The sequence below is a fragment of the Eimeria necatrix genome, genomic scaffold (genome assembly GCF_000499385.1).
Source record: "Eimeria necatrix Houghton genomic scaffold, Enh_scaff336, whole genome shotgun sequence".
In the NCBI taxonomy this organism is placed as follows: Eukaryota; Apicomplexa; class Conoidasida; order Eucoccidiorida; family Eimeriidae; genus Eimeria; species Eimeria necatrix.
The window spans coordinates 1-20000 of record NW_013653883.1 but is presented as its reverse complement, the minus strand read 5'-3'; the positions used below and the strand labels follow the sequence as shown (position 1 = coordinate 20000).

Here is a 20000-nt window from a genome sequence, read left to right as displayed (position 1 = left end):
TAATTAAAATTAAATGCAACAAATTAAAAATTAAAAGAAAAGTCCGCAGGGAAAAAGACAAAAGGCCCCGAGGCTCCCTGAGGCCAAAAAGCCCCAAAGCCGGAGCGCATGCATTGCATGCGCCGATCTCAGGTGTACGTACACCGCAGCCTGGCCCCAGCTTCGCCGCCAAGCAGTTAATTCGCCCCTTCAGACTCAAAGACAGCAGCAAAAGACGCAGCAGCAGCAAAAGCAGCAGCAGCAGCAGCAGCAGCAGCAGCAGCAGCAGCAGCGGCGTTGAGCTGTGTCCCGAGCTCTGCATGCACCCGGGCCCTGCTGCGCTGCCTGCTGCATTTCATATTTGAAAACCTGCGGGTCTTAATAGGCTCAATGGATGCTGATGGCGGTGCTGCTGCTGCTGCACAAGCAGCAGCAGCAGCAGCAGCAGCAGCAGCAGCAGCAAAAGCAGCACCGACAGCAGCAGCAGCGGGAACAAGGACCGCACCAGCATCGTCTGCAGCATTAGCTGCAGCACCAAATGCAGCAGCAGCGGCAGAAGCAGCAGAAGCAGCGCCAGAAGCCGCAGCAGCACCAGCAGCAGCAGCAGCAGCAGCAGCAGCAGCACTTGCTGCGCCGCCTGCTGCGCCTCTCCGCATAGGGACAGTAGCTGAGTCGGGCTCTATTCGTATTCTGAGGCCTCCCGACTCCGACGACGACGACAGCAGCAGCAGCAGCAGCAGCAGCAGCAGCAGCAGCAGCAGCAGGCCAGCCTTTACCCCGTTGAGGCCGCAGATGCCCATTGAGGGTTTGCTGCAGTCGCATGCAGCAAAAATGCAGCAGCAGCAGCAGCTGCTGCAGCTGCAGCAAACAGGGAACATGGGGGGACGCATCAGCACTGCAGGGCGCATGGGAGGTAAGGCTGCTGCTGCTGCTGCTGCTGCTGCTGCTGCTGCTGCTGCTGTTGCTGCTGTTGCTGCTGTTGCTGCTGTTGGTACTTCTGCTGCTTCTGTTGCTGCTGCCAAGTCTTATTATCTCTCGCCGTCTTTTCTTTATTTTTCTTTCTTTATTCGCTCCTTTTTAGTCATGCGCTTTGCTGCTGCTGCTGCTGCTGCTGCTGCTGCTGCTATTGCTGCCATTGCTGCTGTTGCTGCTGCTGCCGTTACTGCCACTGTTGCTGTTGCTGCTGTTGCTGCTGCAAGCACGGTGCTGGCGCCGCCGCCATTGCCGCTCCCGCTGCTGCTGCTGCAACTGCTGCTGCTGCAACTGCTGCTGCTGCAACTGCTGCTGCTGCAACTGCTGCTGCTGCAACCGCTGCTGCTGCAACCGCTGCTGCTGCTGCTGCTGCTGCTGCAGTCTCTAACCAGAGTCGCTTTCGGGAGTTGATGGCTGCGAACAAGCCGCGGGAAGATCCGCTGCGTCCGATTACGCCGGAGGAGGTCGGCTGCAGCGCGAAACCCTAAACCCTAAACCCTAAACCCTAAACCCTAAACCCTAAAGGGTCGCTAGCATCGCGAGTTTGTGGCGGTTTTGGTTGATTCTTGGTGGTTTTTGCGGGTTTTTCTCGCGGGAATCGCAAACCCTAAAAGGGGGAATAAAAAGAAGAAAAAACTTGGCGAAAAATCAATTGCTGCACTTGCGCGCAGCTGGCGAAGCACCGCAAACGCGGAGACTGCTGGATGGCCCTCGGGGGCGTGGTTTATGACTTGTCTCCTTACTTGGACTTCCACCCGGGGGGCCCCCAGCTGCTGCTTGCTGCAGCAGGAGAGGAGGCCCTGCAGCAGTTCAAGCAGCGGCACCCCTGGGTCAACTACAAGTACATTTTGCTCAACTGCCAGGTGGGGCTGCTGCAGCAGCAGGGCCCCTGCAGCAGCAGCAGCAGCAGCAGCAGCAGCAGCAGCGGCAGCAGCAGCGGCGGCGCCGGCAGCACGCTGCTGCCCTTCCTGCCCCCCGCGCCGCTGCCCCTCCTCAGGCGCAGCAGAGACCCTCTTTTGAGGGGGCCCCAAGCCCGCGCGGGGGGCCCCCAGGGGGGCCCCCAGGGGGGCCCCCAGGGGAGCCCCCAGGGGGGCCCCCAGGGGGCCCCCGGGGGCTCTCTGGGGGCCCCCGGGGGGCCCCAGCGGACTCTGCCGCCCACCCTGGAGGAACCCGCAGACCTCGAGGGGCCCCCAGAGGGGCCCCCAGGGCTTGGGGGGCCCCCAGAAGTGGAGGGGGCCCCCAGGACCCCTCAGTTTGGATCCTGAAGGGTCTTTAGGGGCTTGGGAAGAAAGGGCTAGGGTTTAGGGTTTTAGGCTTTAGGGTTTTGTTCACTGCCTTGAGTCTAGAGGGCTCAGGGGACAGGGCAAGGCAGCTAGCTACCCAGCTAGCTAGCTAGCTACCTAGCTAGCCAATCAGCTAGCTAGCTAGCTAGCTAGCCAACTGGGCAAGGCAGCTAGCTACCCAGCTAGCTAGCTAGCTACCTAGCTAGCCAATCAGCTAGCTAGCTAGCTAGCTAGCCAACTAGCTAGCTAGCCAGCTAGCTGAGGGGCGTGAGGGGCGTAGCTAGCTGGAGGTATTGGCAGCTAATTAGGGGCAAGGACTTGTTGAAATTGTAGACCCTCGAGTTGCGGCGTTAGCCCGGAACTAGTGCCTCCAGCTAGCTAGCTAGCTAGCTAGCTGGCTGGCTGGCTGGCTGGCTGGCTGGCTAGCTAGCTAGCTGGAGCAACTTTCGCTAGCCTTTGGCTAGCTGGTGTGTGGAGCTAGCCATCTTTCGGCTAGCTAGCCAGCTGGCTAGCTAGCAGGCATATGTTGGCTAGCTGGCCGCTAGGCAGCTAGCCAGCACGTATTTGTTGGCAAGCCAAGTGCTAGGCAGCCAGCTGGCTAGCTAGCTAGCTAGCTAGCACGTACATCTTGGCTAGCAGTGTGCTTGACAGCTAGCTAGCTAGCTAGCCAGCACGCACGTTCTGGGCAGCTGCGTGCCGGCCTGCTAGCTAGCTAGCTAGCTGCCCAGCTAGCTACGTAGGTAGCTTGCTAGCCACCCAGCTAGCTACCTAGCTAGCTACCCAGCTGGCCACCCAGCCACCTAGCTAGCTAGCTAGCTAGCTAGCTAGCTAGCTAGCTAGCTGGGCGTTACCTCTTGCGTCGCCTGGGTTTTCCGACTTGGCTCTTTTTCAGGTTTTTAATTTTGCGTTTTAAATTCGCGGCTTTTTCCTTCACACTCAGCTGCTTCTTTTCCCGCAAACGCCGACTCTGAAAAATAAAAAAAAAATATTTTTTTAATTTCAAAAGAAACAAAAAGAGACAAAAGAATGCTTTTTTAATTTCATCAGAGACAAAAATGCTTTTATTAATTTCAACAGAGACAAAAGGAGACCAAATCCTTTTTTTTATTTCAAAGGAGACAAAAAGAGACAAAAAATGTTTTTTTTTAATTTCAAAAGAGACGAAAATGCTCTTTTTTTTTAACATCAAAGGAGACAAAAAGAGAAAATGTTTTTAATTTCGGAAGAGAGAAAAAGAGACAATGTGTTTTTAATTCTAAGACACAAAAAGGGAAAAGAATTTTAATTTTAAAAGACAAAAGAGACAAAAATGTCTTTTATTTTTAAAGTCAAAAGAGACAAAAAGCGACAAAATGTTTTACTTCAAAAAGACAAAAAAAGACCAAAATGTTAAAAGTGGAAAGAACCAAAAAGAGACAAAACTCCACTTCAAAAGAGCGAAAAACCCCCCACCCCAAACCCTAAACCCTAAACCCTAAACCCTAAACCCTAAACCCTGCGGACCTGCTGCACCATGAGGAGCGGTTTGCTTCTGTTTTTGACGCGCTGCGGCTTCGAGGCCCGCGGAGACTCTGTCTCTTTTGGAGACACTTTTTTATTTCCGAATTTTCTTTTTTTCAAAAGTTTTTCTTCTCTGTCTCTTTCCCTTTCCCGCGCCCGCCGCCGCTTCCGCCCCGCCAGCCCCTCCAAGTCCCTCTCCGACACGAAACCCTCCTGCAGCAGCAGCAGCAGCAGCAGCAGCGGCAGCAGCAGCAGCAGCAGCAGCAGCAGCAGCAGCAGCTCGTCCAGCAGCAGCAGCGGCGGCGGCGGCGGGGGTTTGAATTGTTCGGACTTGGCGAAAAAACTGGAAAAAAAATCAGGGACATTTTTGCTGCTGCGAACTTGCCTTTTGTGTCTCTTCGATTAATTTCATTTATTTTTATTTTTAAATTTATTTCATTTTAATTTCATTTATTTCTTTTTATTTTTTAATTTATTTCTTTTAAATTTTAATTCTTTTAATTCCTAACTGTCCTTTATTTCTTAGCTCGAAGCAGCAGCGCGCACCCCAGTCCCTTCTGTCTCCTCCTCGCTGTCTCCGTCTTCGCTGCTGCTGCTGCTGCTGCTGCTGCTGCTGCTGCTGCTGCCGGCCCCCAGCAGCTTCAGCAGCTTCTGGTCCCTTTCCAAGTCCACTTGGGGGCCCCCCCCCCTCCGGGGGCCCCCCCTTATTTGCTGCGCAAGTTGCTTCGCCCGCAGCAGCTTGAGAGCAGCAAAATCGGCATCAGACAGCAGCCTTTCTCCCCCCATCGGCGCTGCTGCTGCTGCTGCTGCTGCTGCTGCTGCTGCTGCTGCTGTGTCTGCGTCTGTGGCCTCTGCTGGGTCTTCCTGCTGCTGCTGCTGCTGCTGCGGGTCGGGCTCGTTGTCTGTCTCCTCGTCTGTCGAAGGGTCTCCGTCCTCCGTGTCTCCTTCTTCAGAGTCTGTCTCTGCTTCTGTGTCTGCTGCTGCTGCTGCTGCTGCTTCTGTGTCTGCTGCTGCTGCTGCTTCTGCCTCCGTGTCTGTTGCTGCTTCTGTCTCGGAGTCTGCTGCCGCTTCCGAGTCGGAATCTGCTTCGCTGTCTCCGTCTGTCTCCTCCGTGTCGCTGTCTCCTCCGTCTGTCTCCTCGTCCTGCTGCTGCTGCTGCTGCTGCTGCAGCAGCAGCTGCTGCAGCTGCTGCTTCGACTGCTTCTTCAGGGCCTCCAACTGCGGCAGCAAATCCAAAGTTGTGGAATGACTCGGAGCCCCAAAGACAGGAAGAGACACCTGAATGCATGCAGCCAAACCCCACACTTTTGTCTCCTTTTAATTTTGCCTCTTTTTCTCTTTTTGTCTTTTTTGTTTTCTTTTTTTAACTCTTTTGCTTCTTTTTGTCTCCTTTTGCCTCTCAAAATAAACATATAAAACAAATATAAATATAAATATTAATATTAATATAAATATTAATATAAATAAATATAAATATAAATATAAATTGCAGCACTTTAGAGGAAACACACAGGCGAGTCGTCAGCCAAAGCAGCCAAGGAAACCCTAAACCCTAAACCCTAAACCCTAAACCCCAGAGAACTCCAGAGAGAGGAGACAAGGGGAGGCAACTAAGGAGAAGAGACAGAAATAAAAAGGAGACAAAGGAGACACTTCTGCAAGGGCCCAGCAGCAGGAAGTATAAATAAAGTATGGCAATATAACAGAAGGCACAGCCGCAGCCGCCGCAGCAGCAGCAGCAGCAGCAGCTGCAGCAGCAGCAGCAAAGCGAGAAAGCAGTTTGTAAGAAACTGAAGCAATTGGCGGCGGGGACAAAAAGGAGACAAAAAAGAAAAGACAAAAAGAAAGTGTGGGGCCCGGCGAGAATTTCTTTTTGTCTCCTTTGTCTCCAATACAGCAGCAGCAGCAGCAGCAGCAGCAGCAGCAGCAGACGACAGACCCACCCACACACCACCCACACACGTACAAAGCCCCAGCAGCAGCAGCAGCAGCAGCAGCAGCAGCAGCAGCAGCAGACGACGGACCCACCCACACACCACCCACACACGTACAAGGCCCCAGCAGCAGCAGCAGCAGCAGCAGCAGCAGCAGCAGCAGCAGCAGCAGGAGTGGACGGACCTGGCCGCGCTGCAGCTGCAGCGCCGCCTCTTTGCCCAGAAAGGCCCGCGGCAGCAGCTGCGGGGCTGTCTCTCTAAAGAGATTCAAAAGTCCCCTTGCTGCAGCAGAGACACTTTTGCTGCTCTTGTGCTTCGTGAACAGCAGCAAGTCCCCCAGCAGTTCCTGGGTCATGCACTGCGGGTTTCGACTGCAAATTTCCGTTATCTGGGCGCACACCCAAACCCTAAACCCTAAACCCTAAACCCTAAACCCTAAACCCTAAACCCTAAAGCGTAGTGTGCGGCGGCGGCGCCGCGCGCGCCGTGCGGCGCGCGTGGAGAGCGGGGCAGGCGGCCCGCGCCCCCGGGCGGCGCCGAGGGTTTAGGGTTTAGGGCTTAGGGTTTAGGGCTTAGGGTTTAGGGTTTAGGGTTTAGGGTTTAGGGTTTACGGCGTTGAGGCCGAGGGTGATGGCCTCTTCGCCGCGGGTTTCCGTGACGAAGTTGTCGGCAATGGTCTTGAGGAGCGGCAGCAACTCTGCTGCAGGCACTGCAGCATGAGCAGCAGTTGCTGCTGCTGCCAGCAGCTGCGGAGACAGTCTCTGAGTTGGAGACAAATAAAGAGACAAGTAATTATAAAAAGGAGACAGCAGCAGCCGGTGGTGCCCCGCCAGCCGCGCCAGCAAATTCACAAACACCAGCCGCGTGCTGAAGCTCTCCCGCTGCTGCCGCACGCGGCCTGCACGCCCACCAAACCCTAAACCCTAAACCCTAAACCCTAAACCCTAAACCCTAAACCCTCGGGTCCGAAGTTGAGGCTTAAGTCTTTCTCCGTTGGGAGCCGCTGTTGGGACGCTGCGCTGAACGCTAGGCGCGAAACCCTCGGACTCTGAACCCCTGCCCCAAACCCTAAACCCTAAACCCTAAACCCTAAACCCTAAACCCTAAACCCTAAACCCTACTGAAGAGCTTCTCCGCGAGCGAGTAGGGGTCGTAAATGAGGTCCAGAATGGCAGCAGAAGCAGCAGAACCCAACTGGCTTTGCTGCTCCTCAATTCTTTGCTGCTTGCGAACTAGGCGCTTCTGGATGCGTTGCTGCAGCAGCAACAGCCACAAACCCTAAACCCTAAACCCTAAACCCTTGCAGAGCCAGCCGCAGCGCCGCGGGGCGCAGCTGCGGCAGCCGCAACGAGCTGCAAACCCTCGGCCCCAAACCCTAAACCCTAAACCCTAAACCCTAAACCCTAGGCACCAGGCCCGCGCTGCGGACCCTTTGCTTCTTGAGTCTTCTCTTTGCTGCTAGGGTTTTCTTGGAGTGCAGCGCGCTGTGCTGCTGCAGCTCTGCTGCAGCAGCAGCAGCAACAGCTTCCTCCCCCTCCTCCTCATCAGCTTGTATGGAGTGGCTAGCTTGCATTGCTGCAGCCTGAGCAGCAACCCCACCAAAACACCACCCAGCTAGCCATGTCCAACTAGCTGCTGGCTAGCTGGGAAGCCTGCTGCCCCTAAGGCCCTGCAGCTAGCTAGTTAGCTAGCTAGCTAGCTGGCTGCGTAGCTAGCTAGGCACTCTGGCTAGCTAGTGAGCTGGCTAGCTAGCTAGCTGGGTAGCTGGTGGCTGGCTAGCTCCTGGCTAGCTAGCTAGCTGGCTACTCTGGCTAGCTAGCTAGCTGGCTAGCTGGCGACGGGCTAGCTAGCTGGCCACTCTGCCGCTGTGGCTAGCTGGCGAGCAGGCGGCCGGCCAGCCACTGGCTAGCTGGCCAGCTGGCCACAGTGGCTAGCAGCCAGCTAGCTAGCCAGCTAGCTAGCCAGCTAGCCAGCTAGCTATCTAGCCAGCTAGCTAGCTAGCTATCTAGCCAGCTAGCTAGCTAGCTAGCTAGCCAGCCAGTTAGCCAGCTAGCTAGCTAGCCAGCTATCCAGCTAGCTAGCCAGCTAGCCAGCCAGCTAGCCAGCTAGCTAGCTAGCTGGCGACGCGCCTGGATCTCTCCGAGGAGAAAGAGGGCGGCGCTGAGGGCGAGGCGGGAGTCGGGAGCGAGAGACGATCCCGCAATGGAGTTGACAACTTTGGCAGTTGTGGGGTGTGGGGTTTTGCTGCGGGCGCTGAGGTGTCTGTACACCTGGAAGAGACACAGCAGCGCCAGCCGCGGCGCACTCGGAGACACCCCACACTTCAAAAGGCCAAACAGCCGCGCCAGCAGCGAGTTCCGCCCCTGCGCAGCAAAACCCTAAACCCTAAACCCTAAACCCTAAACCCTAAACCCTAAACCCTAAACCCTAAACCCTAAGCATGGGCCCGGGCGCGGGGCGTCGGGGACGCGCCCCAACAGGCAGACGCTGTCCCCGTGCGCAGCCACAAATCGAATACGAACCCCAGCAACAAACCCTAAACCCTAAACCCTAAACCCTAAACCCTAAACCCTGACTTGGATGCAACCCTAAACCCTAAACCCTAAACCCTGACTTGGATGCTGTTGGTGCTCGCGAAAACCCTAGAAACGTCCTTCACCACGAAAGACATCAGCCTCTGCCGCAACAACTTGTCTTTCAAAGACAACAGAGACAACGCCTGCTGCAGCAGCTCTTCGCAGCTTAGCTGCAAACACACCGCCAAACCCTAAACCCTAAACCCTAAACCCTAAACCCTAAACCCTAAACCCTAGTAAACCCTAAACCCTAAGCCCTGAGCACTACCAAAGACCGCCCCAGAGCCCACGCCGACGGGCCCCGCCTCCCCAAGCGGGCCCGCCAAGCCTTCAGGGAGCGACTAGGGTTTAGGGTTTAGGGTTTAGGGTTTAGGGTTTACCATTTTTCTGCTTCTCAACAGCAGCATTGCGTTAAGCAGCGCGTGGCGGGTGGTCGGGTGCAGTTCCACTTGAGTCAGCAGCTCCAGAATAATTTGTTTTACTTCTTCAGAAGGCGAGGGGCCCCCCCGGGGGGCCCCCCGGGGCTGGTATGGACTCCGTACCAAACGCGTCAAACACCGGCAAGTCCTGGGGGCCCTTGGGGGGCCCCCCTGCCCACGTTACTTCTTCAGAAGGCGAGGGGCCCCCCCGGGTGGCCCCCGGGGCTGGTATGGACTCCGTACCAAACGCATCAAACACCGGCAAGTCCTGGGGGCCCTTGGGGGGCCCCCCTGCCCACGCGTCTTGCACTTCGGCGCTGTAGCAAGGGGCGGTCTGCAGCAGCAGCCCCAGAATTAGGGTTTAGGGTTTAGGGTTTAGGGTTTAGGGTTTGGGGTTTAGGGGCAGCGCCCGGCAGAGAGCCTGGAGAATCGCTAGGGCCTAGGGTTTGGGCTCCGAGCTCAGGGCGCTGCTGCGCCGCGTTGCGCTTCCGCGCAAAGCGGCACCACGGCCTAGGGTTTAGGGTTTAGGGTTTAGGGTTTAGGGTTTAGGGTTTACGTGGGCGAGGAACATGACGAGACTCTGCAGCTTCCTCGTGGGCCTGTAGGGCTGCTGCTTCAGGGCCTCCGCGAGGCCCCTGAAGTTGGTTAGCTGCAAAAGGAATTCTTCGCGGTAGGCCGGGGGGTCTCTCTTTATCTTGTTCTGCCCGCAAACCCTAAACCCTAAACCCTAAACCCTAAACCCTAAACCCTAAACCCTAGGCCCGGCGCCCGGGCCACGAGCCCGAAGGCGGACTCGCGGCGAATTCGAGCGCTCGCTGCGGCGGGAAAGAGAAGCCAGAAAACGCGGCAACTTCGCGGGGATGCGAAACCCTAAGCCCTAAACCCTAAACCCTAAACCCTAAACCCTAAACCCTAAACCCGAGCCGTCACTAGCAGCTCAGGCTCACCTGGAGGAGCGCCAAGGACATGATGGACTCCTCCTGCTCGTCGTTGAGGCTCTTCATCTTGCCTTGCCGGTGTGAAGCCCTAAACCCTAAACCCTAAACCCTAAACCCTAAACCCTAGCCCGGGCCTGGCGGCGGCGCAGGGTCTGCGTTGGCTGTCTCTCCTGGGGTGTACGTACACCTCAAAGTCCCCTCGAATTAAACACCAAAAGATTTGCTGCAGTGGGGAGCAGCAAAAGGAGGAAGGAGAAAGGGTGGGGCCCCACACGGTGCCCCAAACCCTAAACCCTAAACCCTAAACCCTAAACCCTAAACCCTAAACCCTAGCCCGGTCCCTGGCAAGGACTTCTTCAGTTTTTATGACTGGAAATTAAATTCTTCCAATCTACAAATCAAAAAGAAGGACAACGCGGGACTCTGGAGCCCAAGGCGCATGCCGGCGCAGCGGTCCTCTTCGGGGTTAGGGTTTAGGGTTTAGGGTTTAGGGTTTAGGGTTTAGAGCTTCGAGTTCGGGGTTATATCTTTGTGAATTCTATTTAAATTTCGCATTGTTTTTCAATTGTTTTAATGAAGGCACTGCCGGAAGTCCCCGAGTTCCCCAGCCCTGCGCCCGAGGCCCCAGACCCCAAACCCTAAACCCTAAACCCTAAACCCTAAACCCTAATCTTGTTGCAGCTCAGACCCGAAGCAAACCCTCGCTTCCCGGACTGCGCGCGCGGCGCGCGGCGCGCGCCAACCCCCTCCCCCAAGCCTCACCCCCCACCCCAAACCCCAAACCCTAAACCCTAAACCCTAAACCCTAAACCCTAAACCCTCGAGGATGAACGCGGAGGAGGTTTTGCTAGGGTTTATGCAGCCCGAACAGCGAGTCCCTCGCTGGTTCTTTCCTTCCAAAGTCGGGGGTTTTCCGCACTGGCATTCTTTGCCTCCGCCAGGGGACTTGTTCTGCAGTGTATGTACACCCCAAGTGCCCCTCACCCTCCTCGTCCAGGTCCGCTGCTGCTGCTGCTGCTGCTGCTGCTGCTGCTGCTGCTGCATGGGGTGCTGCTGCTGGGGGCGCAGCTGGTGCTGCTGCTGCTGCTGGTTCCGCCGCTGCAGCTGTGCTGCTGCTGCGGATGTTTCTGCTGCCGTTGCTGCTGGCTCTGCTGCTGCTGCAGCTGCTGCTGCTGCAGCTGCTGCTGCTGCGGCTGCTGCTGCAGCAATTCAAGCTGCAGCAGCAGCTCTCGGTGCTGGGCGGGAGCCGCGGTTGCTGCCGAGCGTCTGCTGCTGCTGCGCCGCCGCCGCTGACTCCCCGCTGCCGCTGCTGCTGCTGCTGCTGCTGCTGCTGCTGCTGCTGCTGCTGCTGCTGCTGCAGGTCTACGCGCCGGAGGAGGAGGGCCCGGCTGCTTCCTTCCACAGGTGTCTCTATTTGTTTTGCTGCTTGTCTTGTGGGGTCCACTTCCGCGCGGTGTCTGTACACCTCCCCAGGGAAAACGAGGAGTACCCCAACTGCGCAATCTCCACTTACTTCGAGTCCAAGAAGGAGTTTTGGAGACTCTGGCAGCAGCAGCAGCAGCAGCAGCAGCAGCAGCAGCAGCAGCAGGAGCGGGAAGAGGGAAAGAGGGAGGAGCAGAGCAGCAGCAGCGGCGGCGACAGCCAGAACGGCAGCAGCAGCAGCAGCGCAGACGCGGCCGCAGCAGCGCCTGGCGCTGCAGCAGCAGCGCCAAAGCCCCAGCAGCAGCAGCAGCAGCAGCAGCAACAGCAGCAGCAGCAGCAGCAGAAGCGGGAAGACGGAGAGAGGGAGGAGCAGAGCAGCAGTAGCGCAGACGCGGCCGCAGCAGCCCCTGGCGCTGCAGCAGCAACGCCAAAGCCTCAGCAGCAGCAGCAGCAGCAGCAGCAGCAGCAGCAGCAGCAGCAGCAGCAGCAGCAGCAGCACCAGGTCATTGACATGGCCACTAAGCTGCGAGTCATCAGGCAGCTGCAGCGCGGAGAGCAGCAGAGACACTTTTGCTGCTGCCCCGTGTGCGGGCTGGCTGGCGGGGAGACAGTTGGGGAGACAGATCTTGCTGCTGCTGCTGGTTTGCTGCAGCAGCAGCTGCTGCGGGAGGAGCGGCGGCTGCAGAGCGTGCTGCAGCAGCAGCGCGCAGCAGCAGCAGCAGCAGCAGCAGCAGCAGCAGAATCTGAAGAGGAGACAGATGTTCCAAATGTTGTGGATTTAGATGAAGGAAACTTCGAAGCAGAAGACACAGAAGCAGACCAGCGGGGTTTGCTGCTGCTAGACGCAGAACACATCAAAGGTAACTCAAACCCTAAACCCTAAACCCTAAACCCTAAACCCTAGTCCGCAGCTGCCGCTCGACAGACCCTAGGTCTTCACTTTCTAAAGAGTTTCCAGGCCCTATGCTCTAAACCCTAGCCCTAAACCCTAAACCCTAAACCCTAGCGCCTCTCAGCGCTTGAATGGTAGTGTCGACTTGGCAGCAAGTTCCAGGGTTTAGGGTTTAGGGTTTAGGGTTTAGGGTTTAGGGTTTGTGGGTGGCGCACACTTGGCTCCAGCTTCGCCGCAGGGTTTAGCCTGAGGGTTCGAAGCGGCTGCTGCCACCCGCACTAAGTCCCGCGCCAGCGCCCAGGGTTTAGGGTTTAGGGTTTAGGGTTTAGGGTTTAGGGTTTAGGGTTTAGGGTTTGGGGCTGCAGCGAGCAAAGTGCTGCACCCGCGGTGCCTGAAGCGGCTCAAGTTCGGCAGCGTTTTTGTCTCCTTTAAAGAGAGTCCCTTGCGGGCGGAGACAGAGGACTTGGGGTGTACAGACACCTCGCAAAAGGAGACACTTGAGGCGCTGCTGCTGCGGCTGCAAAAAGGAGACAGCAGCAGCAGCAGCAGCAAACTCTCCCACGAGGAGCAGCTGCTCCTCAACTACCACCGAAACGTCACTCAAAACCCTGGTAAACCCTAAACCCTAAACCCTAAACCCTGCCAAGCCCGCTGCTGCTTGCTGCTGCTGCTTTGCTGCTGCTTTGCTGCTGCTGCTGCTGCTTCGCTGCTGCTGCTGCTGCTGCTGCTGCTTGGCTGCCGCTGCTTCTCTGCTGCTGCTGCCGCAGCCGTAGCCACCGCAGCAGCAGCAGCAGCAGCAGCAGCAGCAGCAGCAGCAGCAGCAGCAGCACGTTGGGCGCGCAGAGGAGGAGCTGGACTGCTCGGAGTTGGCGGCTTTTGAGGAAATTCACTTGGAGACAGCAAAAGGAGACAGACAGCTGGAGTTGTTTTTGCAAAGAGTGAGGAGACACCCCACAAGGGGACAAGTGCTGCGATTTGCGCAGCAAGGAGACCCCTTGTGGCCCTTCAGCCAGCAGCAACTCCAAACCCCACAAGTCCCCCGCTGCTGCTGCGGAGAAAGGAGACACTTCGAGTTCCAGGTCGGGCCTAGGAGACAGTTTTATTTTATTAACGAGTTTTGAGGAGACAGTTTTATTTTATTAACGAGTTCTTGAGGAGACAGTTTTATTTTATTCACGAGTTCTTGAGGAGACAGTTTTGTTTTATTAAGAGTTCTTGAGGAGACAGTTTTGTTTTATTAACGAGTTTTGAGGAGACAGTTTTATTTTATTAACGAGTTTTGAGGAGACAGTTTTATTTTATTAATGAATTCTTGAGGAGACAGTTTATTTTATTAACGAGTTCTTGAGGAGACAGTTTTATTTTATTAACGAGTTCTTGAGGAGACAGTTTTATTTTATTAACGAGTTCTTGAGGAGACAGTTTTATTCTATTTACAAGTTCTTGAGGAGACAGTTTTATTCTATTTACAAGTTCTTGAGGAGACAGTTTGTTTTATTAACGAGTTCTTGAGGAGACAGTTTGTTTTATTCACGAGTTCTTGAGGAGACAGTTTGTTTTATTCACGAGTTCTCGAGGAGACAGTTTTATTTTCTATATACTTTAGAAGTTCTTTCCAAGGCTTAAGGAGACAGTTTTATTTTATTAACAAGTTCTTTCCAAGGCTTTAAGGAGACAGTTTTATTTTCTTAAGAAGTTCTTTTAATGCATGCATGCATGCATCATTAATGCATGCATGCATGCATCATTAGTGCATGCATGCATGCATCATTAGTGCATGCATGCATGCATCATTAATGCATGCATGCATGCATTAATGATGCATGCATTGAGGAGACTTAAAGAGACAGAGATAAGGGACAAAAGAGAGACAGGAGACACTTTAGCTGGAGCAATGCCTGTCAATAATGCATGCATTGAGGAGACTTAAAGAGACAGAGATAAGGGACAAAAGAGAGACAGGAGACACTTTAGCTGGAGCAAGGCCTGTGCCGCGCCTTTAAAGTTGTCTCTGCCCAATTTGCTGCTGCTGCTGCTGCTGCTGCTGCTGCTGCTGCTGCTGCTGCTGCTGCAGGTGCAGCCGCAGCTGCTGTCGTTTCTGGCGGAGGGCGTGGGATCGGATCCCGCAGCAGCAGCAGCACTGGAGCGGCTGGCCTTCGGGGCTGTTGCAGTGTTTTGCTGCAGCAGCAAAAGCTGCTGCTGCTTCTCAAAAGGAGACAGTGGATACAGAGAAGAGTTCGTTTATGCGCAGCCGGACCCGCTGCACAGCTGAGCTGTACAGACACCCGCGAGGTGTACAGACACCCGCGAGGTGTACAGACACCCCAGGTGTGGGGCCCCACACTTGGAGACAGCGGCTGCTGCTGCGGAGACAGAAAAGGGGAAAAGGAGACAAAAGAAAACAAAAAGGAGACAAAAGGAAAAGAGACAAAAGAAGAGAAAAAGGAGAGAAAAAGGAGACAAAAAGAAGAGAAAAGGGACAGAAAAGAAGCAAAAGGAGACAAAAAGGGACACAAAAGGAGACAGAAAGAAAAGAAAATCTGAAAAGACAAAAAGACAAAAAGAGACGCAGTGAAGCAGCAAGGAGACAGCTGGCGCTGCTGCGCTGCAGTGCTTCCGCAAGAGCTTTTGCTGCTGCAGACTCAATTTTATTTTGAAGCATTTCTGCTGCTGCTGCTGCTGTTGCTGCTGCTGCTGCTGCTGCTGCTGCTGAGTTGCATTTTATTTTAAATGGAACTTTTAGTTCTTTTTGCTTCCAAAGGCCCAAACAGCTGTAGGGACACCGCGAGGGGACAGCTGCTGCAGTTCGTCTCCGCTGATTAGCAGCAGCAGCAGCAGCAGCAGCAGCAGAAGCAGCAGCAGCAACAGTAGCAGCAGCAGCAACAGTAGCAGTAGCAGCAGCAGCAGTGCAGGCGCTAGCGGCAACTGCAGCAGCAGCAACAGCAGCAGCAGCTGCTGCTGCTGCAGCAGCAGCAGCAGCAAATGGGCTTGCACACTAGGAGATCTTTAAGAACTTGATGGGCTTATTTTGGGGCTTTCAGAACGCGATGGGCGTTGGGAGAAATAACAGCCGCGCAACTAGGGTTTAGGGTTTAGGGTTTAGGGTTTAGGGTTTAGGGTTTGGGGTTGTGGGCCAGGGGTTCAGTTTCTAGCTGAAGCTTCGCGGGAAAAACTTGGTCTCTAAAGTGTGGGGTTGGAGACAGAGAAAGGAGACACCTGGGGTCAAGGTGTACGTACACCTCAGCGGCGACGCTCCCAGCGCAGCAGCTGGCTGCTGCTGCTGCTGCTGCTGCTGCTGCTGCTGCTGCTGCTGCTGCTGCTGGCTTTCTTGTTTAGCCCCCTGCTGCTGTCTCTCTTTTTTGTCAAACTGGAAAAAATGAATTAACTTGGAAGTTCGCAAAAGGGCTTGTTTGCTGCAGAGGGTCCTTGCGGATCTGAGGTGTACGTACACCTCAGCGCGACTGCGGCAGTGGTTCGGTCCAGGCCTGCTGCTGCTGCTGCTGCTGCTGCTGCTGCTGCTGCTGCTTTTTCTTTGCTTTTTTCGCATTTATTTATTTTAATAATTAATCTATTTTTAATTCAACTTTTATTTCAGCGCCGGGGGGGCCCCGGGGCCCCTGCGCCGCCGCGGGCTCGAGCTGTACAGACACCTGGGGACGACGGCCTCGGCCAGGATGCTGCTGCTGCTGCAGCAGCAGCAGCAGCTGCTGCTGCTGCTGCTGCTCCTTTGCTGCCTCGGCTTCTCGCCGGTGAGTCTCCCGAGCAGCAGCAGCAGCAGCAACAGCAGCAGCAGCAGCAGCAGCAGCAGCAGCAGCAGGGCTAGCAAGGCCAATGGGCCCCCAGAAACACCCACACACGCTGTCTGCTGTCTCCTCTTTAGGCCCTGCAGCTAACTGGCAGTGCAGCAGCAGCAGCAGCAGCAGCAGCAAAACCCAGCAGCAGCCCCCTAGAGGTCAATAACATCCCCAGTGAGTCAAGGCCCAAACCCTAAACCCTAAACCCTAAACCCTAAACCCTAGGCTCGGCTACAGCTGGGAAGCCGAAGTGCCCAGAGAGCTCATGCTGCTGCGGTCCTCTGCTGCCACTTCTGCTGCAGCTGTCCGTTTGCTGCTGCTGCTCTTGCTCTTCTGCTGCTGCTGCTGCTGCTGCTGCATTTCCGTTGCTGCTGCTGCTGCTATTCTTGCTGCTGCCGCTGCGACTACCTTCGCTGCTGCTGCTGCCTTGTCTGCCGCCGCTTCTTCCGCCGCTGCTGCTGCCGCGCTGCTGCCGCTGCAGCAGCAGCAGCAGCAGCAGCAGCAGCCCTTCCGGCTTGCTGCAGCAGCAAGCAGCAGCAAGCAGCAGCAAGTCCCTTTTTGCTGCTTGCGTGTGGGGCCCGCAGCACTGCGCCGCAGCAACTCCCCCCATTTGCTGCTGCAGGGGGCCCCCGAGTTTTTGTCCTTTGCGCAGCAGGGGCTGGCTTCAGGTGTACGTACACCTCAGGGGGGCCCCCCGGGGACCTGCGCCGCGGGGGGCCCCTCCTGTGGGGCCCCACAGGCTGCTTTGGAGACAAAAGGGGACAAAAGAAGTGGGCCCCGGGGGCCCCCTGAGTCCCGGAGGGCCCCCGTGTCTCTGGGGCCCTCCAGGGGGCCCCCCAAGCTGGCGTTCCTGGAGGCCGTGAGGGAGGGGGGGGGCCCCCTCAGGGGGGGCCCCCGGAGGGGCCCCCGGGGGGCCCCCGGGGGGCCCCCCGCAAACCCCCAACTCGAACAAGCCGTGACAAGGGCCTTTTATTCGTACCCTTTGTTTGAGGGGGGGGGCCTCAAAATGTACATTCACAGAAAGGGACAAAAAAAGCTTTTGAAAGAATTGCATAAAGCTGGGGCTTTTGATTTGCATGTAAATGAAGAAAATAAGGAACAGTGGAGTTTCATGGAGTCCCTGGGACGCAGCTACCTCCGTGAGGGTTTAGGGTTTAGGGTTTAGGGTTTAGGGTTTAGGGTTTAGGGTTTAGGGTCTGGGGCTAGGGTTTAGGGTTTGGGGTTTGAAGATTGGGCCAGGGTGTGAGAAGTAGCTGCAAAGCTTGACTGGGAGAGTGGCGTGCTCCACCTGAGCCGTCTTGGTCTCCAGCCTAGGGTTTAGGGTTTAGGGTTTAGGGTTTAGGGTTTAGGGTTTAGGGTTTGTGTGGGCGCAGAGCAGAGGGCGAAGACGCAGTGGTTCTGGAACCTCTTTAAGTCAAAGAATAAGGACAAAGAAGAAAAAGAGACAGCAGCAGCAGCAGCAGCAGCAAAAGAAGGAGCAGCAGCAAACGGCGCAGCAGCAGCAGCAGCAGACGGTGCAGCAGCAGCCTTAGACGCCCATGGGGCCTCGGGGGCCTCCGGGGGGGCCCCCCAAAACGCGGAAGAGACCCAGGGGGCCCCCCAGGACCCGGAAGAGACCCAGGGGGCCCCCCAGGACCCGGAAGAGACCCAGGGGGCCCCCCAGGAAAAGGAGACAGTGCCGGTGACCCCGTCAGTGCTGCAGGCGCAGCTGGACTTGGAGTGCGAAGTGGCCTTTCCGGGGGGCGGCCGCATGGCCGCGCGGGCCCTGGAGGGGACAGTTTACTGTCTCCTTTTGGAGTCTCTGAATTTGCAAAAAATGGGGACTTGTCTCGACGTTTGTCTCCAGGCCTTCAACTGCCCCGGCAAGCCCCGCCAGGGGGCCCAGAAACACTTGCTGCCCCTCGACAGGCACGAGCTCCTCAAGCGCTGGTGCAGTGAGCCCCCCAGCTAGCTAGCTAGCTAGCTAGCTAGCTAGCTAGGCAGTTAGTTAGTTTCCTAGCTAGGTAGTTAGTTAGTTAGTTAGCTAGCTAGCTAGCTAGCTAGGTAGCTAGCTAGGTAGTTAGTTAGTTAGTTAGCTAGCTAGCTAGCTAGCTGGCTAGCCACGCAGCTGGCTGGATGGCCGCGCAGCTGGCTGGCTAGCCGCACGGCTGGCTAGCTAGCTAGACAGCTGGCTGGCTACCTAGCTGGGTAGTTAGCGAGCTAGCTAGCTGGCGGGCTGGCGGGCGGGTGGGCTAGCTGGGTAGCTAGCTAGTTGGGTGCTAGCTGGGTAGATAGCTAGTGGGGGGAGGGCTGGGTAGCTAGCTGGGTAGCTAGTTAGCTGGTTGGCTGGCTGGATAAGTAACCAGCTAAGCAGCTAGCCAGCTAGCTAGCTCAGTGGGCAGTTGTCGTGGCAGCTGGCTGGCTGGCTAGCCAGCTCAGGAGGCAGCTAGCTAGCCGTCGACTTGCCGGGCACCCCAATGAGGCAGCTAGCTAGTCAGCCAGCTAGCTGCTGAGCGGGCGCCCAGCAAGCTAGCTAGCTGCCTAGCTAGCTAGCTAGCTCTCTAGCTAGCTGTGTAGCGCTGAATAGCTAGTTCGACGGGCCCACGCGGGAAGCAGGTTGGAGGGAGTCAGCTAGCCAGCGCTGGACCCGCTAGCTAGCCAGGTCCCCCTGAGTCGCGCAGCTAGCTCACTAGCTAGCCAGCAAGCTAGCCAGCCAGCTCACCAACTAGCCAGCTAGCCAGCTAGCTAGCCAGCCAGCTCATCAGCTAGCTAGCTAGCCAGCTAGCTATCTAGCCAGCTCTCCAGCTAGCTATCTAGCCAGCCAGCCAGCTCGCCAGCTAGCTAGCCAGATAGCCGCTAGCTAGCTAGCTAGCCAGATAGCCGCTAGCTAGCTAGCTAGCTAGCTAGCTAGCTAGCTGTGTGTTCCCCGTGGGCTGTGTTGCTCAGCGTCGTCGGAGCTGCAGCGAGCAGCAGACCGGCACTTCTGCGGAGACAGCGCAGTGGTGCGGCTGATGGATGAGTCAGCAGCAGCAGCAGCAGCAGCAGCAACAGCAGCAGCAGCAGAACACTGGGTGTGTCTCCCTATCTCCGACGAGATGGAGTTCATCGACAGTCTCCATTGTGTGGGGTCCTGCGGAGAGTCAATGCGCTGTCTGTCTCCAAAGGCCGCTCTTCTCCTCAAAGGCCCCGGAAGTTCTTTTCACTCTTTCATCAAGTCCAAAATCCCCCCCAACTGCAGTCAGCCCCAAACACTGCATGCACTCACCTGCATGCATGCACTCACCTGCATGCATGCATGCGCCTGCATGCATGCACTCACCTGCATGCATGCATGCACCTGCATGCATGCACACACCTCCATGCATGCACGCGAACGTGTGCACTGGTTGCAGTTTTGTTGATGAAATGCGTGCATGCATGCATGCATGCATGTGCGCATACATGCATGCATGCATGTGTGCATGCATGCATCTATGCATGCCTTCATGCATGTGTGCATGCATGCATGCATGCATGCATGAAGGCATGCATGCATGCATGCATGTTGTGGGCAGTGTCCAGGTGTCTGAGCGTGCGCTGAGTAGTTCTTTTTATTGAAAAAGTGCAAATAAAGGGCCAGCTGTAGAATTGCCAAAGTCGAAAACTAAACATAAAAAATAAAACTTGTAGAATTGCCAAAGTCTAAAACTAGAAGTAAATAATAAGAATGAAAACAAAAACTAAAATGGATATTGCCTTGCGTTTGCATTTGCGAAAGAGCAAAATGGGGGCGGGGTGGGGGGCGCTGCGGTGTACGTACACCTGAGCATGGGGCGGCGCCGCGGTGTACGTACACCTGAAGTGTCCGTCCAGCTGGGGTGTACGCACAGCTGAGGAGCTGGGGTGTACGTACAGCTGGGGTGTACGTCCAGCTGGGGTGTACGTCGAGCTGGGGTGTATGCACAGCTCGGGTGTACGTCCACTGGGGTGTATGCACAGCTGGGGTGTACATACAGCTGGGGTGTACGTCCAGCTGGGGTGTACATACAGCTGAGGTGTACGCCCAGCTGGGGTGTACGTCCAGCTGGGGTGTACGTACAGCTGGGGAGGCGGGTGTAGGTGGAGCTGGGGTGTAGGTCCAGCTGGGGTGTACGTACAGCTGAGGCGGCAGGTGTAGGTCCAGCTGGGGTGTACGTACAGCTGAGGTGTACGTACAGCTGGGGTGTACGTACAGCTGAGGAGGCGGGTGTAGGGACAGTGCGTTTGGGCGCAGGCTGCCGCGAAGGGACAGCTGGCGAGGGATATGTGGGGTGTCAAACGCGGACGCGTTTGC

General features: G+C 56.2%; 6 protein-coding genes across 6 annotated transcripts; 3 read left to right on the top strand and 3 right to left on the bottom strand.

Annotated features, from left to right (window-relative positions):
* Window positions 1-369: 369 nt before the first annotated feature.
* ENH_00044710 (cytochrome b5-like heme/steroid binding domain-containing protein, putative) lies at window positions 370-2216 on the top strand (the record flags this gene model as incomplete). The annotated part of the gene is made up of 3 exons (XM_013580938.1): window positions 370-892; window positions 1333-1415; window positions 1623-2216. The coding sequence occupies 3 exons, from the start codon at window positions 370-372 to the stop codon at window positions 2214-2216; spliced, it is 1200 nt and encodes a 399-aa protein (XP_013436392.1).
* A 4045-nt stretch (window positions 2217-6261) lies between these two features.
* On the bottom strand, window positions 6262-7241 carry ENH_00044700 (hypothetical protein, conserved; the record flags this gene model as incomplete). Its single annotated transcript, XM_013580937.1, has 3 exons — window positions 6262-6566; window positions 6790-6922; window positions 7098-7241. 3 exons carry the CDS (start codon window positions 7239-7241, stop codon window positions 6262-6264), a joined length of 582 nt encoding a protein of 193 aa, XP_013436391.1.
* Window positions 7242-8730: 1489 nt separating this feature from the next.
* ENH_00044690 (hypothetical protein) lies at window positions 8731-9667 on the bottom strand (the record flags this gene model as incomplete). Its single annotated transcript, XM_013580936.1, has 3 exons — window positions 8731-8997; window positions 9220-9363; window positions 9611-9667. The coding sequence occupies 3 exons, from the start codon at window positions 9665-9667 to the stop codon at window positions 8731-8733; spliced, it is 468 nt and encodes a 155-aa protein (XP_013436390.1).
* Window positions 9668-10427: 760 nt separating this feature from the next.
* ENH_00044680 (programmed cell death protein, putative) lies at window positions 10428-15738 on the top strand (the record flags this gene model as incomplete). The annotated part of the gene is made up of 6 exons (XM_013580935.1): window positions 10428-10598; window positions 10962-11883; window positions 12281-12510; window positions 12689-12853; window positions 13990-14079; window positions 15511-15738. 6 exons carry the CDS (start codon window positions 10428-10430, stop codon window positions 15736-15738), a joined length of 1806 nt encoding a protein of 601 aa, XP_013436389.1.
* A 202-nt stretch (window positions 15739-15940) lies between these two features.
* Window positions 15941-16723, bottom strand: ENH_00044670 (hypothetical protein; the record flags this gene model as incomplete). Its single annotated transcript, XM_013580934.1, has 2 exons — window positions 15941-16184; window positions 16689-16723. The coding sequence occupies 2 exons, from the start codon at window positions 16721-16723 to the stop codon at window positions 15941-15943; spliced, it is 279 nt and encodes a 92-aa protein (XP_013436388.1).
* A 97-nt stretch (window positions 16724-16820) lies between these two features.
* On the top strand, window positions 16821-17660 carry ENH_00044660 (hypothetical protein; the record flags this gene model as incomplete). Its single annotated transcript, XM_013580933.1, has 2 exons — window positions 16821-16848; window positions 17083-17660. 2 exons carry the CDS (start codon window positions 16821-16823, stop codon window positions 17658-17660), a joined length of 606 nt encoding a protein of 201 aa, XP_013436387.1.
* Between the last annotated feature and the right edge of the window lie 2340 nt (window positions 17661-20000).